This window comes from Protopterus annectens, chromosome 10.part0 (assembly GCF_019279795.1).
Source record: "Protopterus annectens isolate FY-2018-M chromosome 10.part0, PAN1.0, whole genome shotgun sequence".
Taxonomy (NCBI): Eukaryota; Metazoa; Chordata; order Ceratodontiformes; family Protopteridae; genus Protopterus; species Protopterus annectens.
Genome location: NC_056744.1, coordinates 958,927,024 through 958,954,963, shown reverse-complemented (window position 1 = coordinate 958,954,963; position 27,940 = coordinate 958,927,024). Strand labels below are relative to the sequence as shown.

General features: G+C 42.4%; 1 protein-coding gene across 1 annotated transcript in view; it reads left to right on the top strand.

Annotated features, from left to right (window-relative positions):
• Positions 1–18,729, top strand: part of LOC122814225 (histo-blood group ABO system transferase 1-like) — a 178,875-nt gene extending 160,146 nt beyond the window's left edge. The window contains exon 3 of the mRNA XM_044086825.1: positions 17,773–18,729. Coding sequence (XP_043942760.1) covers positions 17,773–18,457 — 685 coding nt within the window. The 3' untranslated portion in view covers positions 18,458–18,729. The remainder of the gene's footprint in view (positions 1–17,772) is intronic.
• Positions 18,730–27,940: the final 9,211 nt, after the last annotated feature.

Here is a 27,940-nt window from a genome sequence, read left to right as displayed (position 1 = left end):
CCCATTGCATTGTAATCATTATGGGCCATTAAAGCTTGTTGGTTCGGCAGAGGAGTGGCTGCCACTAAGGAGGCGCTCAATTCAAAACCTCCATTCAATGACGTGGCTGGTACATCAGTTTCATTATTGTTATCACTTAAAGGGACCGTATCAGTGACTGAATGTTCATTGATATGAGTATTCAGGTGAATATGAGTGGAACGTGAAGATGAATTCCCCGAATCATTAGACTGATTATTCCTAGGCCAAACAAACACATGCCCAGATATGAAATCCCTGTAGTCACACTGTAATTTTTGATATTTTATTTGTTGTAATTTATCACTGTAGATAGCCACCTGGGCATACATATTATCAATTTTCCTCTCAAAAACTGCACCTTTAAATCGTAAGCGTAGATCTTTATTCAAAGCCTCTACTTTTTGGGCTAAATCAGTCTCAATAGGTAAGAAATATTCAATTAAGAGTTTCATATAGCTGTTGCTTAAGTCTATATTTAACTGCTGCCATTTCTTCAGGAGCTCCAGATGGCTATTACCATATGTCGGCATGCAAAGTATCCGCATGCCTTGAGGAACAATATGGAAATGTAGACTTGCCTCCATGTGTCTCCTCTGCCAAACAAGCCTTTGTAGTTTGTATAAATCACTCTCGAGCTCTCTAATGCAATTATTAAATTCATTCAAATTATCAACAGTACCTGTATGAGAAGGCGAAAAAGAATGATGTAGCTCCAAATTCAATAGTCAAATGTATTTGTCATTTGATATTTTTATATTGATTTATGAATATTTGGTAAGTAGCATAGCTATGAATAGGGTTTTAATGCGTTGTATAATATAGCTATGAAAACTAGCGACTGAAGTGTAACAATGAGTTCATTTTATCTGATTGATTGATATAATGTGTGCTAATTGAATCAAATGAAATGACTATATATATTTTGGAACTTAACTAGTTTGTTGAAATCTGATGAAGCGTGCCTTGGTAGCATGTGAAAGCACTTATTTTATGTCCTTGGAATAAAATTGGTCTATGTTTCAGTTTGTGGTGGTCTTTTCCTGCTTTCTACTGATAGTTGGTCTTTTATTTCTGGAGTTGGACCTTTGGATGGCAGCGTTACCTCCATTCATTATTTCTACTCTTACATCTGGTAAACGCAGCCCTCACATTATGGATATGCCTTCTGTAGAACTTGACTACAGTCCTGAGGGTATGAATCTCAATCAGAGATGGAACAACATTTTTGAACAACGGAATAATCCTCTATTGAATTTGGAACTACATCATTCTTTTTCACCTTCTCATACAGGTACTGTTGATAATTTGAATGAATCTAATAATTGCATTAGAGAGCTCGAGAGCGATTTATACAAACTACAAAGGCTTGTTTGGCAGAGGAGACATATGGAGGCAAGTCTACATTTCCATATTGTTCCTCAAGGCATGCGGATACTTTGCATCCCGACATATGGTAATAGCCATCCGGAGCTCCTGAAGAAATGGCAGCAGTTAAATATAGACTTAAGCAACAGCTATATGAAACTCTTGATTGAATATTTCTTACCTATTGAGACTGATTTAGCCCAAAAAGTAGAGGCTTTGAATAAAGATCTATGCTTACAATTTAAAGGTGCAGTTTTTGAGAGGAAAATTGATAATATGTATGCTCGGGTGGCTATCTACAGTGATAAATTACAACAAATAAAATAACAAAAATTACATCGTGACTACAGGGATTTCATATCTGGGCATGTGTTTGTTTGGACTAGGAATAATCAGTCTAATGATTCGGGGAATTCATCTTCACGTTCCACTCATATTCACCCGAATACTCATATCAATGAACATTTAGTCACTGACACGGTCCCTTTAAGTGATAACAATAATGAAACTGATGTACCAGCCATGTCACTGAATGGAGTTTTTGAATTGAGCAGCTCTTTAGTGGCAGCCACTCCTCCGCCGAACCAACAAGCTGGACATACAGCCAATTAACAGTTATAAGCGTAAAATCACTTTTATTCCAAATGCACCTGCTAATGTAGAATGTTTTGTGAAAATGTGTGAAAAAGATTTTTATTCCTATTTTTCACAACAACCACGTAAATGTTTATATTTTAATTTAAGCAAGAAAGAACAGAATTCTTTGTATTCCTTGTCTAGAGATGCTGAACTTACTATAAAACCTGCCGATAAGGGAGGGGGTGTGGTGTTGCTGAATACTTGTGATTATAATAAGGCTATGCTGGATATGCTTAAAGATATCAATACATATATTAAGATTAGTCGTGACACCTTTACTAAAATTGTTAGGAATGTATATGATGAACTGTATGATTTGCTAATGTGTAGACAGATTACTCAAGAACTCTATAACCATTTTATGACTGACTTTCCGTTAATTCCTTACATTAAAGGTCTACCTAAGGTTCATAAGAATATTCTACCCCCCCCAATGTGTCCCATAGTAGCTGGAGCAGGATTGGTAACTGAGAATATTTCACATTACCTTGAGACAGCATTGGGACCATTAACGAGGAATATTTCCACCATTTTAAAAGATACATATCAGTTGATAGAGCAGCTAGATAGTCCAACAATGCAAGAGTTGCTTTTTTCTTCTTGTTTATTGGTGACTCTTGATGCCAAGAATTTATTTACCTCTATTCCGAATGATTATGGTATTGAGGCTGTCAGAGATATAGTGAACTCAACAGAGGGGTTCAGTAAAGAACAACAGATGCTTATCTGTACTCTACTAGATACAGTATTATCCAATAATGTTTTCATGTTTCAGGATATATTATATACACAAAAATGGGGTGTCTCTATCGGCACCCCATGTGCAAATTCCTATGCAAATCTTGTGATGCATTACTGGGAAAAGACATTTTTATTCAACAGTGCATTCTATCCATATGTGCTTCTGTACAGACATTTTGTGGATGATATACCACTTTTTTGGGATGGTAGCGTAGATATGTTGAAGGCCTTTGTGAGTTATCTTGAGACGACTACTGATTCTTTAAGGTTTACAATGGAATCATCTTATACAAAGATTGACTTCTTGGATATAACTATTACCAGAGATTCATTAGGTGGTGGTTCCACATCTCTATATAGGAAGCCATGTTGGAAGAATGCGCTGTTGCATTATAGCAGCATGCATCCTTGTTCTATATTCTCAAACATAGTAAAAAGCCACTATATACGAATTAACAAAATCTGTAGGAATGATTTAGATAAGCATGAAGAATTTGAAATCATGGAAATACTGTTTATAGAGAGAGGATACTCTGGCACCATGGTAAGAGCCATGAAGAGGTTAGTTACAAATACATCAAATCAAAATGGGGTTAAGCCACATGATACATCTATTTGTTCTAAAAAAGTCTTTAATGGCCCTAGAAAAGCTTTTACAACTAGATATACTAATGAGAATAAAAGGATAGTAGATATCATTAAAAGGAATTGGAATGTACTGACTGTAGATCCCTCCATTATTAAAATAGTAGGAGAAACACCTATGTTTAGATACAAGAACAGCAAGAATCTTAAAAGGTTACTCTGTACAGAACATATATATATATATATATATATATATATATATATATATATATATATATATATATATATACAGAGCAGGAAGAGATACATAGGGAAAGACTACGGTCAGGTACCTTCCCATGTAAAAAATGCAGTTTATGTAGCTCTATCACTGATGAACATTTTTTTGTTCGTCCTATCTTAGATTATGTATTTACACCCAAATTTCATGCGACATGTATTAGTATGAACCTTATTTATTTAGCTACTTGTACTGAATGTACAGCATTTTACGTGGGGATGACATCTAGGAAATTAAAAGACAGGATGTATAACCATATATATGACATCAGGAAAAAGAATCAACTCAATGCACTAGCCAAATACATTGTTGTTTATACGGACCATAGTTTCAAGTTCAGAGTTTTACAGTTAGTCACCAATAATAAGAGGGGTGGTGACAATATGAATCATTTAGAGTCAGTAGAGCTATGTTGGATTTTTAAGTTGAGAGCACATGTGGAACCGGGCCTTAATCAATTTGTTAGCATTAAACCTATTCTTGCTGCACGTAGATAGGTAGATAGTGTTTATGAATATTTATTTAAGTTGTATATATGGTAGCAATATTTATTCCATGTATTTTATATGGTGATATTTTATTGAATATCATATTCTATGGCTATATTTGATATATTTACTTATATATCTATCTCCATATAATGTATATATTCATATATAGTTTTATATTTTATATTATTTATATTTTTATTTTAATTAGAATGAATTTGTCACTTGATATTTTTATATTGATTTATGAATATTTGGTAAGTAGCCCAGCTATGAATAGGGTTTTAATGCATTGTATAATATAGCTATGAAAACTAGCAACTGAAGTGTAACAATGAGTTAATTTTATCTGATTGATTGATTGATATGATGTGTGCTAATTGAATCAAATGAAATGACTATATATATTTTGGAACTTAACTAGTTTGTTGAAATCTGATGAAGTGTGCCTTGGTAGCACGTGAAAGCACTTAATGTTAAGTTGTCAATCTCGCCTTCATTCTTGCTTGATGGGTTCGGAGCCGATCCTCGGCTCCGACTCGGCACTTGCTAAGCTCGAGAGTCACTTTTACCAGCTCGAGGCAGCACCATATCCCATGATGCAAGGTGGTAAGTACCCAGATCTCGTTTGCCGCTTCGCTGATGAGGTCCTCCTTTTACCAGCTCCTGGTAAGTGATTTATACACTACTTCTTTGCCCCTTTTTTCAGTTTAAAGTCATTTTTAAAGTTAAAATTAATAGTTTTAGACTAGTTTTAGTCCTTTCCTAACTAAATTTCCCTCTCTACTAAAACTTTTTAGTCAGGCCTTCTCCCATCCCATCCCCCCCCCTTGTTAGGGTGTGTGTGTGTGTTTGTGAGACAATATTTTTTCCCTTTTGGGATTGTAAAATTTTCTTGGACAAGTGTTGTGTGTGTGTGTTTTCAACATGTCTAAGGAAAGGGTCTCAGGCTTTAAGAAGTGTGACTCGTGCTGTCAGAAAATGTCTCTGACAGACGGTCACACTTCTTGCCTTTACTGCCTGGGACCTCTCCACCTGCAGGACTCCTGTGCGATTTGTCATTCTTTTAGCCAGAGAGTCCTGCAGGAAAGGAGAAATAAGCTTATTTTGAGGGGCCTTCTTAAGCCGGAGGGCTCTCCGGCTAAGTCGGCTCCATCTAAGACTTCTAAGTCTTCCAAGGCCCAGGCTTCTGTGTCCAAGCCTGCGGCCTCAGCTCCGACTCTTTCAGAGTCGAGATCGGCTCTGGCTGGAGCCGATTCTGGTTTGCACAAACCTTTGGCACCGATGGCTATCGGTGCCGATTCTGGTTCGACCACTTCGGTGTCGGCTCCGATCGGTTCCGATCACCATGTGGCTCAGGCTTCGGTGTCGGCACCGATCGGCTCCGACACCCTTACGTTTATGTCTGTATCGGCTCCGGCCGGAGCCGATGCATCAAAACCTTCTGTCGGTGCCAAGAAGTTGTCGGCTCCGACAGCTCCTATGGTTTCGTCGGCTCCGATGGTTCCTTCGAGGAAGAGGTCTAGGTCCCCTTCCTTGGAGCCGATACTCTCGGCTCCGGCTTCTCCTCTCCTCTCGGAACGGAGCCATCAGAGCCGATCTTCCAGGTCATCTAGGCTTTCTGACCATGATTTAGAGAGAGTGGTCAGTAGATTATTAAAATCACAGGCACTGGCCCAAATGCTACATAGTCCGTCTCAACAGACGACTATTAGTCCACACCCCATTGCAGTTCCTCCTTCGACTCTACCCCAGAGTTTGGAGTTGGAGTCTTCGGGAATAGTTTCTGCTACGGCTGAGGGACAGATACCCCCTTCTGCTCCTTCAGCCTCTACTCTTATCTCCTCTTCGAGACCTTCCTTAGAGGGATTCGGTGGTCGGGCTTCCCTGGTCTCCTCCGAGGGGGTGAGTGGCATCGGACCCTTGTCCGACCCCACTCTTCCCCTTGGTGCCTCGGCCTTGGTGAGCTCGGCTCCGACATCTGCCTCGGAGCCTTCCCTTTCGGTGGGCCCTGGAGTTCCTGGCTCTTCAGAACGGGTTCTCTCGGGCCTTCCTGGGAGGGGAGCTTTTGAGGTGATGAAGAGTGTGCTGGCCACTGGACTCAGCCAGCAGTCTGTTCCCTTAGCTCCTCCCTCTATGGTGCCTGTCGACATCTCTGCCACTTCTCTTGCTCCCGGACCCAGAGATCCTCCGCCTCAGGTTTCCCCACTGGGAAGAACCCCCTCTTCCGAGGATTCTCCTGATTTGTCAGGAGATCCTCCGCGGAAGAGGACCTGTAAGAGGAAACACGTAGACTCCCCCGAGTCTATCACTTCAGATACTGACTTAGATGAGTCAGAGGGATCCCCAAGATCCCCCTCTGAGGATGTCTCCTTCTCAGACATCCTAGAACTCCTTAGACAGAGGGGGAACTGGCCCACCAATAATCCCTCTGAGGATGAGTCAGTATACCTGGAGGCGTTTGGATCTCGGCCCTCCACCTCCTGGGTTTCTCCGCCTTTCGACCCCCTTATGCAGGTTATTGCTCGAAAGGCGTGGGCTGCTCCTGACTCTGTAGAGCCAGTCCCTAGGAGGCCTTCTAAATTTATTACTGCCCCGTCGGACAAGCAATTTCTCATAAAAGGTGTCCCTGCTGATGCCATGGTGGTGGCGGCTACCACTAAGAAGGAACTTGCAGATCCTTCCGTACCTGTCCATCCTCCTAATAAGGACTCTAGGACCATGGATAGATATGGTAAGCGGATGTTCTCTTCAGCGACCTTTGCTATGCGTTCGCTGAACTACCTATGTCACTTCACCAGACTCCAGAGGGATATCCTTAAGGAGCTAGGTGAAGTAGTACAGGATCCTACAGCTGCAGGGGCTCAAGAAAAAATTGCTTCGCAGCTAGGAACCCTTAATTCTATTGCTAACTCCTCCATGCGACTGATATCATATGCTGCTGATGGAGCGAGTAGGGCCGCAGGTACAGGTGTGGCTCTTAGACGCCAAGCCTGGATGCGGCTCTGTAATTTTGCAGATCCCTTTAAGGCATCCTTCACAAACTCTCCCTTTGATGGGTCAGCTTTGTTTGGCCCTCAAGTGAAGGAAACATTGACCAGGTGTGAGCAGGATGGCAAAACTCTTTCTGCCGTAGGGGTCCGTTTTTCCACCCCTTCTAGACCTTACCCCAAAGGGCAGAAGGGTGGCAAAATGTGGTTCCGTAAATCCCAAGGAGTCACGCCGGATTCACGTGGTCAGTTTACCCCTAGAGGCAGAGGGGGTAACAATAACAGACGCTCTAGAGGCAGAGGGGTCCACAAAACCAGGAAGCAGAGAGCCTCTCTCTGACAAGCCCTTTCAGCATCCCTGAGATGTTGCCCGGCTGTCCGTCCTTGGAGGCAGTCGGGGGAAGACTATCGCTGTACCCAGAAGCCTGGCGTTCCCTCACTCAAGACAGGTGGGTACAGTCGATCATATCCGAGGGTTACAAAATTCCTTTCGAGGAAAGTCCTTTCTATCACTCAAATTCCCTTCCAGATGTACCACCCGGTCTAAGGGAAATTGCAGAGTTAGAAGTCTTAAAACTACTGCAAAAAAGAGCCATTCAGCCAGTTACAACAGATCATTCAGAGCCCGGAATCTACTCAAGGTTCTTTTTGGTCCCCAAAAAGACTGGAGACTGGAGACCAATATTAGATCTCAGCAGACTCAACAAGTCTGTGAGGAAGACAAGATTCCGAATGGTCACTCTTCAGTCAATTCTGCCCTTCTTACAGAAGGACAACTGGATGTGCTCAATAGATCTTCAGGATGCGTACTATCACATAAAAATTCACAGACGCTCCAGGAGATTTCTCCGCTTTCGGCTGGGATCCAGTCATTTCCAGTTCAGAGCCCTGCCCTTTGGTCTCACTACAGTCCCCAGAGTGTTCACCAAATGTATGGCAGTGGTCACGGCTCACCTGAGACGTCAAGGATTCCAGGTGTTTCCGTATCTCGATGACTGGCTCCTTTCAGCCACCACCAGGCATCAGCTTGTTCAAGCCAGGGATTACACAATAAATCTTTGTTCTCAATTGGGCATCTCGATCAACTCCGAAAAATCATCCCTGGCTCGCTTCTATATGTGCCTTCTTCAATGGATGTTGTTCAATCAGTGGTCTTACCAACAACTTCCAATGCGTCACCAAATTCTGGTGACACAGATTTGCAAGAATCATCTTGCTTGGTGGATCACTTCTCCCCAGATTCACCAAGGCAGACTCTTTGTACCCCCATCTCCGGTAGCCACTGTCACTACGGATGCCTCCCTGATCGGGTGGGGGGGTCATTATCAGGGCAGGATGGTTCATGGGACGTGGCAACCTTTCGAATACCACCTGCACATAAATGTCCTAGAGATGAGAGCAGTGCTTTTAACGTTGCAAGCCCTCAACGACTTTCTTCCGGTAGGGACAATTGCAGTCCACACAGACAACATGTCTGTAGTTTGGTATATCAACAAACAGGGCGGAACTAAGTCCTACCCCTTGTGTCGAGAAGCGCTCAGACTTTGGCAATGGGCGATCTCCTCTCATCGGTTTCTGGTAGCAATGCACATCCCTGGGAAAACCAACATTTTAGCGGACAGATTGAGCAGAGCTATTCTCATGCCTCACGAGTGGTCTCTCAAGCAATCTATAGTGGAAGAGATTTTTCTGGAATGGGGTCGCCCATGTTGCGATCTTTTTGCTACTCTCCAAAACAGCAAATGCCCAGACTTCTTTTCTCTCTTCCCACTGCCAGGCCATCCCCCCAGAGACGCTCTGACCCAGGATTGGCCCCAGGGACTTCTTTATGCCTTTCCTCCTTTTCCTCTGATCCCTCAAGTTATCCAGAAAGCAACCGCTTTGAGAGCCAAATTGATTCTCATTGCTCCTTATTGGCCTCGACAAATTTGGTTTCCGTTCCTCCATCTTCACCTTTTGGTGCAGCCGTGGCATCTGGACCCAGTGCCAGATCTTCTGATTCACCAATCCGGTCAGCTGCACCGGTCTATCCCCTCTCTCAACCTCACAGCATGGTTGCTCCACTTCCTTCCTTAGCCAGGCTTCCTATGATCTCTAACCCTGTTAGAGACATCCTAGTAGCTTCCTTAAAATCCTCTACCAGGAGGATTTATACAAGCAAATGGAAACGTTTCTCTTATTGGGCTAAAGCCAAGAATATTGATCCCTTCACTGCTCCAGTTCAAGCAGTTTTGGATTTCTTAGCGGAGATTTTTCACGCGGGCTCCTCTTCTTCCACAGTTAGAGTTCAGTTGGCTGCTATCTCGAACTTTCATGTCGGGTTCGCAGATCACAACATCATGTCCCACAGGCTTTGTAGAGCCTTCTTGAAAGGAATTTTCCTCCTGAAGCCTCCAGTCAGGAGTCCTCCTCCTCAATGGGACCTAAATTTAGTGCTGACATCCTTGATTCTTCCCCCCTTCGAGCCAGCTGTTTCTTGTTCCCTGAAATTTCTTTCATGGAAAACTTTATTCCTGGTAGCTATTACATCGGCTAGGAGGGTGTCTGAACTTCATGCTCTATCTGTTCGTCCCCCCTACTTGGTCTTCCACAAAGACAGAGTATCATTGAGAACTAATCCGACCTTTTTGCCTAAGGTCGCCTCAAAGACTAATTTGAATCAAACCATTGATCTCCCTGTATTTTTTCCAAACTATTCAAACAGATCGGAACAAAAACTACATTATCTTGATGTCCACCGCCAACTCAGATATTATTTGGACAGAACAAAACAATTCAGGAAATCCGATCAACTCTTTGTTTCCTATGCTGATAACAAGAAAGACCTTCCTGTCTCAAAAGTGACCTTATCTAGATGGCTTTCTTCTGTCATCTCTGAAATTTATCGGCTCAGGGGAAAACAGCTGTGCTCAAAACCTAAAGCACATTCAACCAGAAGCTTAGCTACTTCTACAGCCTTTCAAGCTAGACTTCCTTTAGACACTATTTGTGCAGCGGCCACTTGGGCCACTCCTCATACATTTGTTTCTCATTACAAATTGGATTTGGCCTCCAGGGACAGAGCCAGTTTTGGCTCTACCGTCCTCAAGAGTCTGTTCCATTGAGCCACCCAGGATAGAGGTGCTAGGGACGCGGTCCCATCAAGCAAGAATGAAGGCGAGATTGACAACTTAACATTGAGAAGTTATGTACCTACCATAACGTTCCATGTTAGTTGTCTTCTCGCCTTCTTTCTTGCGACCCTCCCTCCTTCCCCCAGGCCTGGACAGACCTTTCTCTACAAAGAATTATAGTTCTGAAGACCATACAGAGCTGGTCCTTCTACCATCCTGCAGGTTTTTCTCTCCTTCTTTCTTCCTTTGGGAAGTTTTTATGCTAGGTGCTATTGCCCTTTTGTCATCAAACGAGATCTGGGTACTTACCGCCTTGCATCATGGGATATGGGGCTGCCTCAAGCTGGTAAAAGTGACTCTCGAGCTTAGCAAGTGCCGAGTCGGAGCCGAGGATCGGCTCCGAACCCATCAAGCAAGAAAGAAGGCGAGAGAAGACAACTAACATGGAACGTTATGGTAGGTACATAACTTCTCATTTTATGTCCTTGGAATAAAATTGGTTTATATTTCAGTTCATGGTGGTCCTTTCCTACTTTCTACTGATATTTAAACTACATTTATAACAGCAGCGGTAGTGCAGCATAGTTGTATAGTACAGCATAGTTGCATAGAGATAACATAACTGCAGTGGTAATGTCAGTAAAACACTGTTGCTGAATGGCAGAATCAAACCAGTGAAATAAACAAATAAGCAGGGCAGTAGTCAAGAATCAGAAAAATATCCTATCTTAGTAGATGGGAAAGAGGCCACTGCTAAAAGAGACACAGCCTCTGACCTAACCATTCTAAAGCCTGCAATGGTTAAAGTGGAGTATTGCTTGCTTGGGCAGTCTACTCCAGTTAGAGCGTTAGGAGGGACCCCATTCCAAATACCTTTGGATAGGGTTCACCTTGACTGGGAGGGTGGAAAAGGAAATCACCAAACAGGTGTGTTTGAAGATATCCCTACAGATGTCCTGATAAGGAATAATTTTGATAATGCAGTAGCTTGTGTGCATGCAGTTACACACAGTAAAGCTTGAAGGCAAGCATGTGGGTCTGGTAGCCTGGGGAGAGGACCCAGACAGACTGCACACTTAAAGCCAGGACTGGTAAGGTTGTTACTTCAGAGATGGAGCTACCCTGTAGCAGTGAGACTGAAAGCAAGCCACAGCTGATGGTGCGTACTGATTTTCCCTTGGACAGAATGACTACAAGGGCAGAGGTGAATAGTAGTACCCAGGCTGACAGTGAGGGACAGCTATCAGCGGATTCCAAACTTCCTCTGGAAGGGGAGCTGGGAAGGGTTACAAAGACAGAGTTGAGACAGGCTCAGCTCTTAGACCCTACATTAAAAGGCCTGAGGGAGGTAGCCATTGAGGCACCTAATTTTCAGAGAAAGGGGGAATCTGTATACTGGGACCAAGGGTTACTGAATAGAGAGTGAACCCCTGAAGGAAGGCTAGAGGGTGACAGAATATAGTAGTTGGTAGTGCCCACAGCCTACCATCCCACACGTCTAACCATAGCCCATGATATTTCCTTTGCAGGTCATATGAGCATAAAACATACAAAGAGACATATTATACAGAACTTTTATTGGTCTGGGATTTTCAGAGATGTAATGGGGTACTGCAGGATGTGTGAGCAGTGCCAAAAGGTAGACAAGGCAGAAGACAAGGTGAAAGCTCCTTTGATGCCTTTGCCTGTGATTAAGGAGCTGTTTCAGAGGGTAGCTGTGGATAGTGTGGGGCCTCTGAGTACCCCACGTTCCATAGGGGAAAATATATATCCTAGTGGTAGTAGATTATTCTACCTGATATACTGAGGTGGTGGCTCTTTCCTCCTTACCCCAGCACAACATGGTTTTAGACCCCGTAACAGTACCACCATTGCTCTCCTATCATTGCTCAACAATATCAACCATGCCCATGACTCAGGAAATAAAGTATCTTCCCCTTTCTTATACTTATCCAAGGTTTTTAATACCCTTTCCCATACCTTACTACTATCTACACCCTCTCAACTTAATCTTTCATCCCCAAGTATCAATTTGATTTTGTAGTTACCTCTGAAATAGGCAAAAGACCTTTAAATAGAACAACTTTACCTTTTCCTACCTAGACACCCCCACAGGCATCCCCCAAGGTTCTATACTGGGCCCTTTACTTTTCAATATCTTCATAAACGACTTCCATCTTTGCATCCCAAATGCTATACTCATCCAATATGTCAATGACTCTACAATAATTTTCTCTACTGAATCTCTCCTCACACTCTTGCAAGTAACTCAGGCTGCCTTCAACAGCACCGAGATTTGGATGCTAAACAATCACCTAGCTCTCAATGCATGCGAAATCAAAATCATGATATTCACCGCATCTAAAAACACCAAAATAGACAAAAACTCCTTCTGTATAATAAGCCAAAATATGACTCCAATTGAAGTTGCCCCCCCCCCCATAACAAGCTTTTAGGAGTTATTATCGATGAACAACTAAAGTTTGACATCCACCATCAAACTAATATTAAGAAAACTCACTAGAAACTTGGTATGCTTTACCACCACACTCACTATCTAACCTCTTCAACTAAACTTACCCTCTCTATTACCTACTTCCTCCTCTTTCTCATGCATGTGACACCCATCCTTACCAATCTTCAAGCCACCCTTAAAACTAAACTGCCATTGATTGTTTAGTGCAGCAATATATTCACACGCGCTTTCATCTGCCTTGCGTCTTTGCACATGAAACCTTTTCCTATAAGCTTCAGGTGTTAACTTAAATCATTCTAACAAATAATTTTTACTGTATTATAATTTAAGCAATCAGTATCATAAAATTTATAAATAGCAGCTACAGCTTTACTATGGAGTAAGGGGGTCAGGAACCGTACCCAGAGCCCTTGGTCAACATTAAACTGTTTACATACCCATTCAAACATATGAATGAAACTATCAAAATTATCCCCTTCTGTAAATTGTGGAAGAAATTTATTGACCTTTGTTGCTTCTGGAGTTTGGTTATTCCCTTCTCCATTACCTCCATGACTAGTGAAGGGTCAGCATCTCCTTTTCATGTTGTCTCTGCCTCTCAGTCTCCTCAGCTTCTGGATGTTGCAGTTTCTCATTTTCCTCAGCCTCCATGTGTCTCAGTCTCTCTGCTGCTTCCATTTTCAAACTTTTGGCCTCCAGTTCAACTTTCTTTAACTCCAGATAGATTTTTAAGTCCTCTATGGAAATATTGAACTGTCCATTTTCTGAGAGTTGTATATCTCCATGGCCAGCCTGGTTGCCTCCTGATTGCTGGTCTGTGGTGCAGCTGTGCCCAAAGCTGCAATCATTTCTGATTTAGTCAGGTTAGGATTTACCAGTCTTTTAGCCTGGCACATTTCAGACAACTGGCTCCTTGTCAGCTTACCATACTCCTCTGCTGACATGTTTGCCTGCCCTCTCTGACTAACTAAGCTAACAAAAAATAAAACATTTTCAATTGTGATATGAAACTGAATGTTCAATGTGTGTCTGATTTTGAGTACTAACACCTTCCTTAGTGACCACTGTTTACAGGCTACAGGAATAGAAACTATGCATACCACTGAATCCTAATATGTGAATATCCCACCACTACAAGCCAATTAATATGTGATGTGGATATCCCACCACTGCCCACTAATTAATATGTGATGCCCCTGCACTGGCCCAGTAATCAAGGGGCTTCAGTCCTCACCACTGGCAACAGTAGGGGACATACACACTGGGAGGATGACAAGTACATACACAGTAAAGTGCAATTTCCCTTAAGAGCACACAGAGGCCACAATCAGTCTAGAACTGGTTTCTCTCTCTTTCTTCAGATCCCCTATAAGACTCTTCACTGGCACAGCTAAAGAATTGGGATCTCAACTGAGTGGCCAAGCAAAGACCTCCAGCACCCTCTCTGTCCAACCAGTGCTTCATGTCCCTGCCCAAGTAGCTGACACACACACCCTTTGAGATTTGATTTATATACAAACACACACTTCTGGGAAAGGCTGGCACAGGTTTACTAGCTATGCCCCCTTTTGCCAGACTATAAGATAGTTATCACTGCCACCAGATAACTCTTTATCAGCTGCTTTAAGGCCCTTAACAAAGGGTGTCCAATTTTACTGTGTAATGTTGCTATTAATCCAAATGGTAGTTTGACCAAGGGCCAGGCTATTAGGAGTGACCTGTACAGTATCACCAACAGATATGCAAGTATGCTAAAGCTTTAATATGTCTCACAGATATCAGCCACAAGACAATACTCAGTAAGTAATCAATTACATCAGAGTTCAAAATCACAGAAAATATTTAAAACAACATTGCAAGACAGTCTCAAATAAATAAAAAAACATCTAGGCTATACTTTGCTATATTCCCATTCAAATCTACAAGCGTTACTATGCCCTAAAAACTTACTTACAGAACAAGAAGCAGGCAGAAATGAAGAGTGGATATTTCCAGGCCAAAGACAAAATACAAAATACCCTGCCTCTCTCTCGGAAAGCTCTTAAATTAATATCTCAATTATTGCTGGGATACTTGCAGGATGACCTCACTTTTCTTATCTGACTATCCCAGTTGAAAACCCCCATTGCTAGAAACTGCCAGCATTTTAGCATATCCCTGTGAAAAATACATATATATCAGATCTTTGTAACTGCTGGAAGATATAAAATAAAACACAAAACAATGCAGAAGGTACCTTAGTTCTAGACATCCTGTCTCCTTGTGGCATTGCAACTAACTTTTATAGCACAATCATAAAACAATTTAATTTCAACTATTTTCTTGAAGTTTTGCAAGTTAACACACTATGTTCTAGCTCCACTGTTAAAACATATATATTTACACAAGTACACTACTTTATATACATTTTTGTTCTAAGCCAGCAGGGTACACTGTGGTCACACATCCAAGCTCAGTACTGTACAAACCCTGTTCAACACACACTTCTGTACCAGCAGTTTAATATACACATAACATACAATATTAATACACTTGTAAGACAAGCATATGAATCATGTTGATATTCATAAATGACATATAACTATTTACAAAATTCCAAATAGCTGTGCTGGCAGTATCTCCTTCTGTCACACTTCTATATAAATCATATTAATATTCACAAATAATATATGATTATTTACAAAATTCCAGATAGCTAGGCTGCCATTATTTCCTTTTGTGGCAAGGCTAACAGTAAGTGACAAAGAAAATGCAGACAGATAAACCAATGGGCATATTGGCATTGCAATCCATCCTTAATGTTAAACTAAAAACATTCTGTAAAGATAGCAACATACCTTGGGAAGAAAGCAGTTTAGGAAATAGATTAAGCTACTCAAAATGTATGCAGCAGTATCAAACCTCTGGATCCATACATACTGCCCATTATGATATTTTTTCAGCTACATGATTACCTTTGTATAATAAAGAGTCAACCCACTGAGCACTACTGTGAATATGCAAATGATGCATTAAATCATCAGCATTCCTGAATACCATAATCTGCACTAAATACAGGGAAGGTAAACATGGTGTAAGGATCTACACAATTGCATGTACATGCCATAGCAAGTTAAAAATAAGCATTGAGAAGTGTTATGTGCTAATAGCTTGCAGGTTATCAGTAATTATTCTGACTGCAGGAACAGTGTGTTTCAGAGTCACCCCTCTCTGAATTAAGCTTACAGAGGGTGTCAGAGAGAAGAGACTTGCAAAAAAAATCTGAAAGTACATTGACCTAGTTAGGAAAGCAACATTCCTAACATTAAAATACTGCTTTAATGACACAGTTTCTGTCTGCTACTAAGAAATGTTGTGCATATTCAGTGGAGTACATTACTCGTTGATACAGATACCATATGCAATAAAAATGTAGATAAGGGAATAAGACACTCTAAATAAAGAGAGGAGTAAAGCTGCAGTGTTTGTACTCTTTGTTTAAGATTGTGTGACTACATGGGTACCCTAACCATGGGCAATTTTTTCAGTGTGCGTGTGTGTGTGTGTGTGTGTGTGTGTGTGTGTGTGTGTGTGTGCATGTGTGCGCGTGTGTGTGTGTGTGTGTGTGTGTGTGCATGCGTGTGTGTGCGTGTGTGTGTGTGTGTGTGTGTGTGTGTGTGTGTGTGTGTGTGTGTGTGTGTGTGTGTGTGTCTGCATGAACACAATCAAGCACTGTGCTAGCACTATGTCACTATGTTGTTGTCAGTATCCCACTCATCCAGACATGTACAGGCAAATGAGAAAGGACAACCTGCATGACTTGCTTCTGTTGCACTTTCAATGTGACTTGATACAGTGTCATATTTTGAGTACATCTAAACTCTTTTTCCTCTTGCTGATATATGTCTGTGTTTCTGGCAAATATGGGCAGTAATCTGAAATGAGTGTTCTTAATACTCAAAGTACTTGTTTCAAAATGTGTCCTCATTTTTTTCCTTTATCCTTGGCACACTATTTGACATTGTGCTCTGTTGACTGGTAGTGGTCAGTAGCAGTAAACAGCAGTTGACTTCCTAACTTAAAAACTGACAAATTTAATTTGGAATGTCAATAGTGGTGCAATTGAGACTGGCATTGATGTGCTATCCTAAGCACTCTGGACATTACTGACTGAAGACATTCAAGCTGTCAGCTACCTATCTCTGTAGCATAACCTATAAATGGAGTGAGCTTAGAGTAACAGCACATGTGATTCAGGGTGTGAACCCTGTTTACAGATCATTTTATTGGAGGAAGTCATAATAAAGACTGGTACTCACTTTGGTATATGAATGTGTCATAGTGGAAAACTCAAGTAATATTAGTATTGATAAGGACATCTAATATGGAGGAGGAGGAGAAATCTGAACCTGTCTAAGTTATGATAACACCAAATAAGTAACATGACGTGAAGAACTGTCTTACATATAATGGATTACAGTGTTACACAGAATATCAAAGAAATGTAAAATACTTCAGCTTATAGGAACAATGTAAACAAAGCAATCTTTGAATAACTGCTAGGACAATCTAACAGTGTTACTTTGAAAATTGTTAATTATTTTTATGTAATACATAATGATCCAAGTAGCATCTATTAAATCCTAAAGCAAACCATATTGTAGTAATATAATCAATGAATTAAATTAAATAAGCAACATTTTGAACATAGGATGGTAAAAGGAAGACAAAGTTTGGTAGAATGCTATTAATCAATGCAAACAATTTAACACAGACATGTAATTTGTGTACCATAAAAATAAAAAAAATGTAAGAGTATAAGTAGCTCAAAAAGAAATTGGAATAGAGAAGCAACAAATAGTTCAGTAGCATTTCATGCAATATAGCAAGTAGTGTTTACTTTGTCACATATAAATAGTTTATGCTACTGAAGATAATGCGATGATTGTTAATTATCTACTTTAATAGAATTCTAAATTTTGAATTTGTATCAATATGTTTGCTTTCAGTTTTCATTTAATGTCATATAGCTATTTACTATGTTTGTAGATATTTGTATGTTTGTTGTCCTGATTTATTACTCTCTGTTCTACAGGTACACAGCATTCCTTAATGATTTTCTTACAACCGCTGAGCTCTATTTCATGCTGGGACACCGTGTTCATTACTACATCTTCACTGATAGACCACAGGACATTCCTAATATTACTCTCAAAGAAAATCGGTTTATTCATGCTATAAATGCAGTCCCACACAAACGCTGGCAGGATATTTTATTTGAGAGAATGAGAAATATCCAGATTCTATCAGAAGAAAAATTCTCAAAAGAGGTGGATTACCTAGTTTCTACAGATATCGATATGAAATTTAATGACTATATAGGAGTGGAGGTTCTGGGAAATCTGGCTATTACAATTCATCTAGGTTATTATGGTTCAGAGCGTAGCCATTTTCCATATGAGAGGAGGCAAGTTTCTGAAGCTTATATTCCAGTGGATGAGGGTGATTTTTACTACTCTGCAGCATTTTATGCTGGAACAGTGAAAGAAATATATCTGCTAGCCAAAGCCTGTGCTGAAGGTATTGAGAAAGATAGGCAGAAAGGTATTGAAGCAGTGTGGCATGAAGAAAGCCATTTCAACAAGTATTTGTTGTACCATAAACCTAGCAAAGTGCTTTCTCCTGAGTACACATGGGACAATAACTATGGAACTCCAGCATTCTTGAAATCAAAACGTTTTATTGCTATCCCAAAGAACCATAATGAAATCCGAAATTAAAACAGATGCTTTAGTTCAGCTAATAAAATTAAGGAATAACATAATTGGTGTGAATGGGTGTTTAACAAGAATACTAGGAAATTATACTGCATTTTATAACTTATATATGAAGCAGCAGTAGTTACTTCTCAACTGTACAGATTTTCACAAAATGTCCAGATTTCTTATTCATATTTTTGGTCTGATACTCACAATATTATGGTGTTCTGGCAAATCTTTGCTAAATCATTGAGGACTGAAATCACAAAATAATAACAGGCATTTGAGATTCAGAATTCATACCCTTCAGAAAATCCATGGTAAGGCAAAACCTGTCTATCAACTTTTTAAGTTTATAAGAGCAATATTTAAAAATTGTCCTTATTTTTGAGCCTGTGTCCCCACATTATTTATGGCTTTGTCTAGATTTTTTACTCGTAAGAGGCTGAGAGCTATGAGCAGCAATAGTACATTTTCCTTTCATTTTGGTTTCAGTTAGTGCACTCAATATATAGGTAAAATAGTCAAACACAACTCTATATATATATATATATATATATATATATATATATATATATATATGTTTAGCAGTTATAAAATATGGAGTCTATTAGAAGTACTTGAGTGGTATTAGCTTGCAGCATACTTTTTTGCTGACACTTGCTCAAAAATAAGTGCTCTAATTCCCAGTAGCTCAGTCTTTCTTAACTATTTAGTCCCTCCCAAACTGACCCTATTAAACTGTATAGCCCTACCAGAGCCCTAACTCTAACCCTATGACTCCCATCCAGTAGTGAACTCAATTCCACATTCTCTAACCCCAAAACTCCATTCCCCTCCCTAGATCTAAAAATCATAGATTGCCCCTAAGCATAAAACTCCAATCCACCTCTCTAAAGGTAAATTCTATGATCACTGCCTAACCTAAACTCCCTTCTCACTCCCTAAACCTAAAATTTCCCTCCTGCTCCCTAACCATAAAACTCCTCTACATCTTCTTATCCCTAATATTCCCTTCTTGCTCCCTAACCTTAAGACTCCCTTCTCACTCCTAACCCTAAAATTTCACTCCCCGCTCCCTAAGTTTAAAATGTCCCCCAGTCCCCTAAACTTAAATCCCTTAAATCCCCTTACAAACTGCTGTCCTATTCTACACTCTCATCCCTCTCACTCTTGCCCTATGGCTTCAGCACAAGCTCACTCAAACTTGAATAACTTGTTCAGCTAAGGTGTGGCAACTGCTTGATTGAACTTATAGTTGAGTTCAAGCATGAGCAGCAGTCTGAAGGAGCAAAAAGTTGCTCGAGTTTCTGGCTTTCAGACAGTGGTTTTCAAGCACTTGCAGTAGACCCTAAAGCATGTGCAGGCATAATTACTCCCCCAAGTAAATAAATACATAAGTTAATAGCAGTCAGGGCTTCTCACATAAAAGTAAATTGTAAATATACATGTTGCCTCAGCACTGGCTGAATCAGACACTGGAATCAATAAAGGACAGTTCTTTGGATCCGACCCAGACAATCTTGGAATTCTCAGATCTTGAACCTCCAAAGCCAAAGGTGGATTGGAGTAGGAGTTACTAAAGGTGTTTGGACTGGACCAAAGCTCACAGGTCCATTGGGAGATAGAGCTGGAAAACTCCCAACTGAATCTTGGTCCTGAGAAATCTCCTCATCATCCTGTCCACATCAGCTTCAGACAGGCTTCTGGTAGACCTGAAGAAGGAGGTGGAGGAAGATAAGGGCATGAAAACACTACTTGGAGTTTCTTGTAGAAAAAGAAAGTAAAATCTCAATGAAATCAGCTTCAGTAACAATCAGGGCTGTTTATGGGCAGGGAACTTGCACACAGCCAATACCAGATTCAAAGAAATGGACTGATCTGAAACTTTTGAAATCTGTTGTGGTGGAGCTGAAGTTGGCACTGAGGGAGGAGAGCAGTTGAGGGGAGCACTTCCTCAAGCCTTTAGACTTATCTTTTAGTTTGTCCTTGAACTTATGACCTTTTTCTCCCCTAGAGACCTTTCCACATGTTTTGAAGCAGAATGAAAGTCTCCAAATACTGCAGAAGAAGAAGATGGCAGTAAACCTTTTAAGATAAACTTGTTTCAACATTTATCTGAAGCCCTGTCTGAACAATTATCATATCTGACCTCAGGATGGGCATCCCCAAGGCAATATACACACTCACAGTGGGCATCCGGGTTGGGAATTTTATGCCAACAAGAAAAGCATTTCTTAAACTCTGTTAGTTTATTTGCCATCCTGACCCTAAAATGAAATAAACAACTAACAAAGACAATTAAGGAAAGAGAAAAACAGGATACCAACAATGGTACCAAGACATTCCCACAAGCTTGGGAAGAAAAATACCAACAATGGAACTAATAAATACTCATAAGAATAAGGAAGAAGAGAGGATAGGCCTAGAAGAAGGCAACAACCACAACACAATGTAAATCTAAATTTAATATAAGTTGTTTACATATAAGAGAGAGAGAGAGAGTTAGAGAGAGGAGACAGGAGAGAAAAACAAAGAAAAGTAAAAGAATCCTGACAGCAAAGGTAACTTAATAAAAAAAATCAGATATATCTCACCAAAAGAGCGTGTCTTATGATAAACTATGCCTGCTCACAAAAGCAGCAACAAGATTGGAGGTAATCTGGGGCCTGGGAGAAGATTATGGGTAAGGGATGGAGCTTGAGCTATGGATCAAAAGTCTGTGAAGTTAACAAAGTCACATTCAAAGTTGGATCCAAAACCTAAAGGTTGAGGAATGGACTAAAATGACATCAGATCAGAAAAAAAAACATAAACAACATCAATGTCTATTATGTTAAATCATTGAACACTTAAAAAAGTGAATGATGATTTATCGAACCCATGTAAGTGAAAGCTTACAATCTTGAATGCTTAGAACAGCGATTAGAGTCGCTGTTCCACAAAACAAAAAAAAATTTCAAAGATTACATAAAGTCTGGGGCTTCGCCCCCTCACACCCTCGATGTGGGAGGCTGGACCTCCCACACCCCCCTACTTAAATATGCCAACTGTTAGATCACACTACAGTCACAAAAACAGAAAAGTAATGGAAGGGGCCAAGCGATTTCTTTCCCAGGGAAAGAATTTGCTTATATGCCATTTCGCTATTTTGCCTTTTCGTGCTTTCAAGTACAATCAAGACGCATTCAAAAATCATTTAATAGGAACCCCAGCATCGATCATTTAATAGGAACCCCAACATCAACAGTAACATTATATTCACATGTGGTAATATCTTACCAGTAATGTTAAATTCATTACTGAATATGAAATTAACATCTTTTTGTTTAAGATTAGACAGGTACTGTACAAGCACTTTTTAATGAAGGTTCAAGTGACGCTAAAGCCAGAGGATTTGAGCCAGGGCAACCTCATGGAAGTAATCCTTATGAAACATGTCCATGTTAAGTTGTCTATCTCGCCTTCATTCTTGCTGGATGGGTTCGGAGCCGACCTCGGCTCCGACTCGGCCACTCTAAAGCTCGAGAGTTGGTTCCACCGGCTCGAGGCTCCCCTTATATCCCACAATGCTAGGCGATAGTTACCTCTGATCTCGTTTGCCGCTACAGCTTCGAGGTTGGTTATTCTACCGGTTCCTGGTGAGTTTTAGCTTTTTCTATAAAAAGTTACTCTTTTTACCCCTTTTTTAGTTTAATTATTCTTAAATTAGTGTAGTTCATTGAACTCTATCCCCGAACCTAATTTTTTCCCGTTTCTTGTCAAAAGAACTTTTAGTTCTTCCCTTGGGCCTTAGGCCTTCCCTTCCCTAGGGAGTGTTTGTGTAGTGTACTACTGTTTATTGTACTTTATTTTTAGTATTTTTACTAAAGTTTGTAATTTTGACAGGGTATAACTGGTGTGTTTGAGTGTGTGTTTGTGTTCACCAGTTAGGCTATGTCTAAAGAAGCAAAGGTCTCAGTTCAAGAAGTGTGATGCGTGCTGTCAGAAAATGTCTCTGACAGACGCTCACACTTCTTGTGTCTATTGTCTGGGGCCTTTGCACCTGCAGGACTCCTGTGCTGTCTGCCATGGCTTCAGCCCCAGGGTCCTGCAGGAAAGAAAAACAAGCTTATATTGAGAGGCTTGTTGAAGCCTGAGGATTCCCTGTCTGTCTCAACAGGGAAGCCCTCCAAGGCATCGAGGTCTTCGGCTCCGGCTTCTGAGCCGAGACCTCAGGTTGTTCAACCTTTGCCTTTATCGGCTCCGGCTGGAGCCGATAAGACTCAGTCCACAGTTTCTGTGGCTTCCTCGGCTCCAGCCGGAGCCGAGGTTATCGAGGTACCCGTGTCGGCTCCGACAAGATCTTCGGAGCCGACAACCAGAAAGAGGTCTAGGTCACCTTCTCTTGGCTCCGTTCATTCGGCTCCAGGATCTCCCCTGCTGTCTGAACGGGGCCAAAGGTCTCATTCCTCTAGGTCATCGAGGCTGTCCGATCATGACCTTCAGAGGGTGGTGAGTCGACTACTCAAGTCTGAGGCACTAGCCCAGATGCTTCAGAGCCCGACTCATCAGTCGGTGCCTGCCTCGGTCCATCAACTCTTTCCTCCTTCGACTCTCTTGAGTTCGGAGCCGGGTCGTGTCGGAACCGAGACTGTGGTCACCTCGGAGCCGAGACAATTGTCTTCGGCTCCGTCGTCGGCTCCGTTTTCTTCCATGGAGGAATCTCAGCGCCGGACTTCCCTCGTCGGCTCCGAGGGGGTGAGTGGCATCGGACCCTTGTCCGACCCCCCTCTCCCTCTCGGTGCTTCGGCGCTGGTGAGTTCGGCTCCGACATCGGCCTCGAGCCATCACTGTCGGTGCCGAGGGTCCTTAGCTCATCGGAGCGGGGACCTCTGGCTCTGGCTGACAGGGGTGCAATCGAGGTCATGCGGAGTGTGTTAGAGCCTGGCTCTACTCCACAGTCGGCTCCGTCAGCCCCTCCCTCTATGCTGCCTCAGGGTAAGTCGACTCACTCCCTCATCCCGGACCGCAGAAAGCCAACTCCTCAGGAGCTCCCTTTGGGGATTTCATCCTCTTCCGAGGCCTCTCCTGATTTGGCAGAAGAGCCCCCTCGGAAGAGGAAGTGCAAGAGGAAGCACATTGACTCACCTGAGTCTATCACGTCGGACACAGATCTGGATGATTCTGAGGGTTCCCCCCGTTCCCCTTCTGAAGATGTCTCATTTGCAGACATTCTGGAGATCCTGAAACAGAGGGGAAATTGGCCAGCCCTCAACCCTTTGGAGGACGAATCTGTGTATCTTGAGGCGTTTGGCTCTCGTCCTTCCACCTCCTGGGTGTCCCCCTTCGACCCCCTCATGCAGGTGGTTGCTAAAAAGGCATGGACGGCTCCTGATTCAGTGGACCCCACTCCCAGGAGACCCTCCAAATTCATCACAGCTCCATCAGACAAGGAATTTTTATCAAAAGGAGTCTCTGTGGATGCTATGGTGGTAGCTGCCGCCACAAAGAAGGAACTGGCTGATCCTTCAGTGCCTGTCCATCCACCTAACAAGGAATCTAGGTCCATGGATAGGTACGGGAAGCGGATGTTCTCCTCAGCGACATTTACTATGCGTTCGCTGAATTACCTGTGCCATTTCACTCGTCTTCAGAGGGACTTGATCAAAGAAGCGAGTGAAATGCTGAAGGACCCTACAGCTACGGGTTTCCAAGAGAAAATGAACACGCAGCTAGCTATCCTTAATTCTATTTCCAACTCCTCCATGCGCCTCCTCTCTTATGCGGCCGATGGAGCGAGCAGAGCCGCAGGAACAGGGGTAGCCTTACGTAGGCACGCCTGGATGCAGCTATGCAATTTTGCGGAACCTTTTAAGACGTCTTTCACGAACTCCCCTTTTGATGGATCATCTCTGTTTGGTCCACAAGTGAAAGAAACCCTGACTAGGTGCGAGACTGATGGCAAGACCCTTTCTGCCGTCGGAGTCCGTTTTTCTACTCCTTCTAGGCCTTACCCCAAAGGCCAGAAGGGGGGAAAGATGTGGTTCCGTAAACAATCTCAAGGGACTTCGCCTGACGCACAGAGTCGGTTCCCCGCCAGAGGCAGAGGGGGGAACAACAATGGTAGACGTCGCCCTAGAGGCAGAGGGTCCGCAGAACCAGGGCAATCGAGAAACGTCCTCCGATAAGCCCTTTCAGCATCCCTGAGGTGTTGCCCGACTGCCCATCTTCGGAGGCAGTCGGGGGAAGATTGTCACTGTACCCAGAAGCCTGGCTATCCTTGACACAAGACAAATGGGTACAGTCCATCATTTCCGAAGGTTATTCTATTCCCTTTCTTCGTTTTCCAAATCAGTCAAAAAAATCCCTTCCAGATGTTCCACCGCTCAAAGGGATATAGCAGCTTTGGAAATTTCAAAACTGCTTGCAAAAGAGCTATTCAGCCAGTGCCAGCAGACCAACTAGGATCCGGAATCTACTCAAGGTTCTTTTTAGTTCCAAAGAAAACAGGGGACTGGAGACCAATTTTGGATCTCAGTATCTTGAACAGATCGGTCAAGAAAACAAGATTTCGGATGGTCACGCTGCAATCCATTCTTCCCCTATTGGGAAAAGGAAACTGGATGTGCTCCATAGACCTTCAGGGCCAGCGTACTATCACATAAAATGAACAGGCGCTCCAGAAGATTCCTCCGCTTCAGGCTGGGAACCAGTCATTTTCAATTCAGGGCCCTGCCCTTTGGTCTCACCACTGCCCCGGTGTTTACCAAATGCATGGCAGTGGTAGCTTCTCACCTGAGTCGACAAGGATTCCAGGTGTTTCCATATTTGGACGACTGGCTCCTCACAGCTCCCACCAAGCATCTCCTTCTGATGGCCAGAGATTACACTTTTCGTCTGTCAAAACTGGGTATCTCAATAAATTGCGAAAAGTCTGTGTTGTCGCCTTGTCGTACTATTACCTACATAGGCGCAAATTTAGATACTGTAAACATGTCTGCAACACTAACGAACCAAAGGATATCAGACATTCAAAATTGGTATCACTACTTCTCAACAACAACAGAGCCAAAGCCAGGTTAGTTCTAAAGGTGTTGGGAATCATGGCAGCGCCATACCTCTCCTTCCATTGGCCAGATACCACATGCGGATCCTTCAGTGGATGCTTTTTCTCAATGGTCATACCAGGAACTTCCAATGTCTCACACCATTATGATCACGCAAGCGTGCAAAAGCATCTCATGTGGTGGATGTCTTCCCCAGCTCCTGTTGGGGAGACCATTTGTTCCACCTCCTCCGGTTGCTACTCTGACAACGGATGCCTCCCTGATCGGGTGGGGGGGGCATTATCAGGGCAGGACAGTCCAGGGCACATGGCAACCAAACGAATGCCACTTGCACATAAATGTTCTGGAGATGAGAGCAGTGCTTTTAGCGTTGCAAGCCCTTCAAGACTCTCTTCCCTTGGGAACGATTGCAATCCAGACAGACAATATGTCTGTAGTGTGGTACATCAACAAACAAGGCGGAACCAGATCATATCCCCTGTGTCGAGAAGCACTCAGACTGTGGCAATGGGCGATTTCTTCTCAGCGTTTTCTGATAGCAAAGCACATCCCCGGGAAGTCCAATCACATTGCGGACAAGTTGAGCAGAGCTATTCTCATGCCTCACGAGTGGTCTCTGAAAGACTCTGTAGTGAGAGAGATTTTTCTCAAGTGGGGTCAGCCTTGCTGCGATCTTTTTGCTACTCCCCAAAACAGCAAGTGCAGAGAATACTTCACTCTATTCCCTTTACCAGGCCAACCCAGCAGGGACGCGCTAGTCCAAGTTTGGCCGCGGGGACTTCTGTATGCATTTCCTCCTTTCCCACTGATCTCTCAAGTAATACAGAAAGCTATCGCTCAGAAGGCCTCATTGATCCTCATTGCTCCTTACTGGCCTCGACAAGTGTGGTTGCCCTTTCTGCATCGATTTCTTTTGGAGCGACCGTGGAATCTGGACCTAGTTCCAGATCTTTTGATCCATCAGTCGGGTCAGTTTCATCGCTCCCTCCCCTCTCTGAACCTCACTGCTTGGTTCCTCCACTTCCAACCGTAGCCAGGCTTCCTCAATTATCTCACTCTGTTAGAGATATTTTGATAGCTTCCCATAAGTCTTCCACTCGAAAGATTTATTTGAGTAAGTGGAAACGCTTTTCATATTGGGCTCAAGGAAAGGACATAGATCCTTTCACCGCTTCCATCCAACTAGTCCTTGATTTTCTTGCTGAACTCTTCCAGGCAGGTTCATCTCCATCTACTCTTAAGGTTCAATTGGCAGCTATTTCTAATTTCCATGTGGGTATTTCTGAATCTGCCCTAATGTCCCACAAACTCTGCAAAGCCTTTTTGAAAGGAGTTTTTCTTCTCAGACCTCCTGTAAGAAATCCTCCTTCTCCTTGGGACCTAAATTTAGTTCTTGCTTCTTTGATTCTTTCCCCTTTCGAACCTGCAGCTTCATGTTCCTTAAAGTTATTATCATGGAAAACTCTCTTTCTGGTGGCTATCACATCAGCTAGAAGAATTTCAGAACTTCAAGCACTCAGTTGTCGTTCTCCTTACCTTGTGTTCCATAAGGACAGAGTTTCCTTACGAACTAACCCGTCCTTTTTGCCTAAGGTGGTTTCAGCATCAAATCTAAACCAATGCAATGAGCTCCCTGTCTTTTTCCCAGAGTATTCAAATAGGTCTGAACAAAAATTACACTGTCTGGATGTTCATCGTCAATTAAGGTACTACTTGGACAGGACGAAACAATTCAGAAAATCTGATCAGCTGTTTGTCTCCTATGCGGAAAGCAGAAAGGGACTTCCAGTTTCAAAGGTATCTTTATCCAGATGGCTAACATCTCTGATTACCCTTGTTTATGAGATTAGACACCAAAAACTGCCTAATAAGCCTAAAGCCCATTCCACCAGAGCTTTGGCTACTTCTCTAACCTTCAAGACAGACTGCCTATTGACACCATTTGTGCAGCGGCTACTTGGGCTACTCCTCACACTTTTGTTTCCCATTATAAGTTGGATTTAGCTTCTAGGCATAGAGCTAATTTTGGTTCCACTGTTCTCAGGAGTCTGTTCCGTTAGGCCACCCAGGACAAGGTGCTAGGGACGCGGTCCCATCCAGCAAGAATGAAGGCGAGATAGACAACTTAACATATAGAAGTTATGTTCTTACCATAACGTTCCATGTTAGTTGTCTTCTTCTCGCCTTCTTCTTGCGTCCCACCCTCCTTCCCCCTGGCCTGGACAGACCTAGAGGAGTTGTGATCGTGACCTCTCTTTCTACCACCTCTTTCTTAGCTATATGCTATTATGCATATTTCTTGTTTCAGGATATAGGTCACCCTTCTTCTTCCTGTTGTTAGAGGTGGATTCTGTTTTTTTTTTACAGTTATACTGTTCCTGTTATAAGCTGGGGTTAGCTTACAAACGAGATCTGAGGTAACTATCGCCTAGCATTGTGGGATATAAGGGGAGCC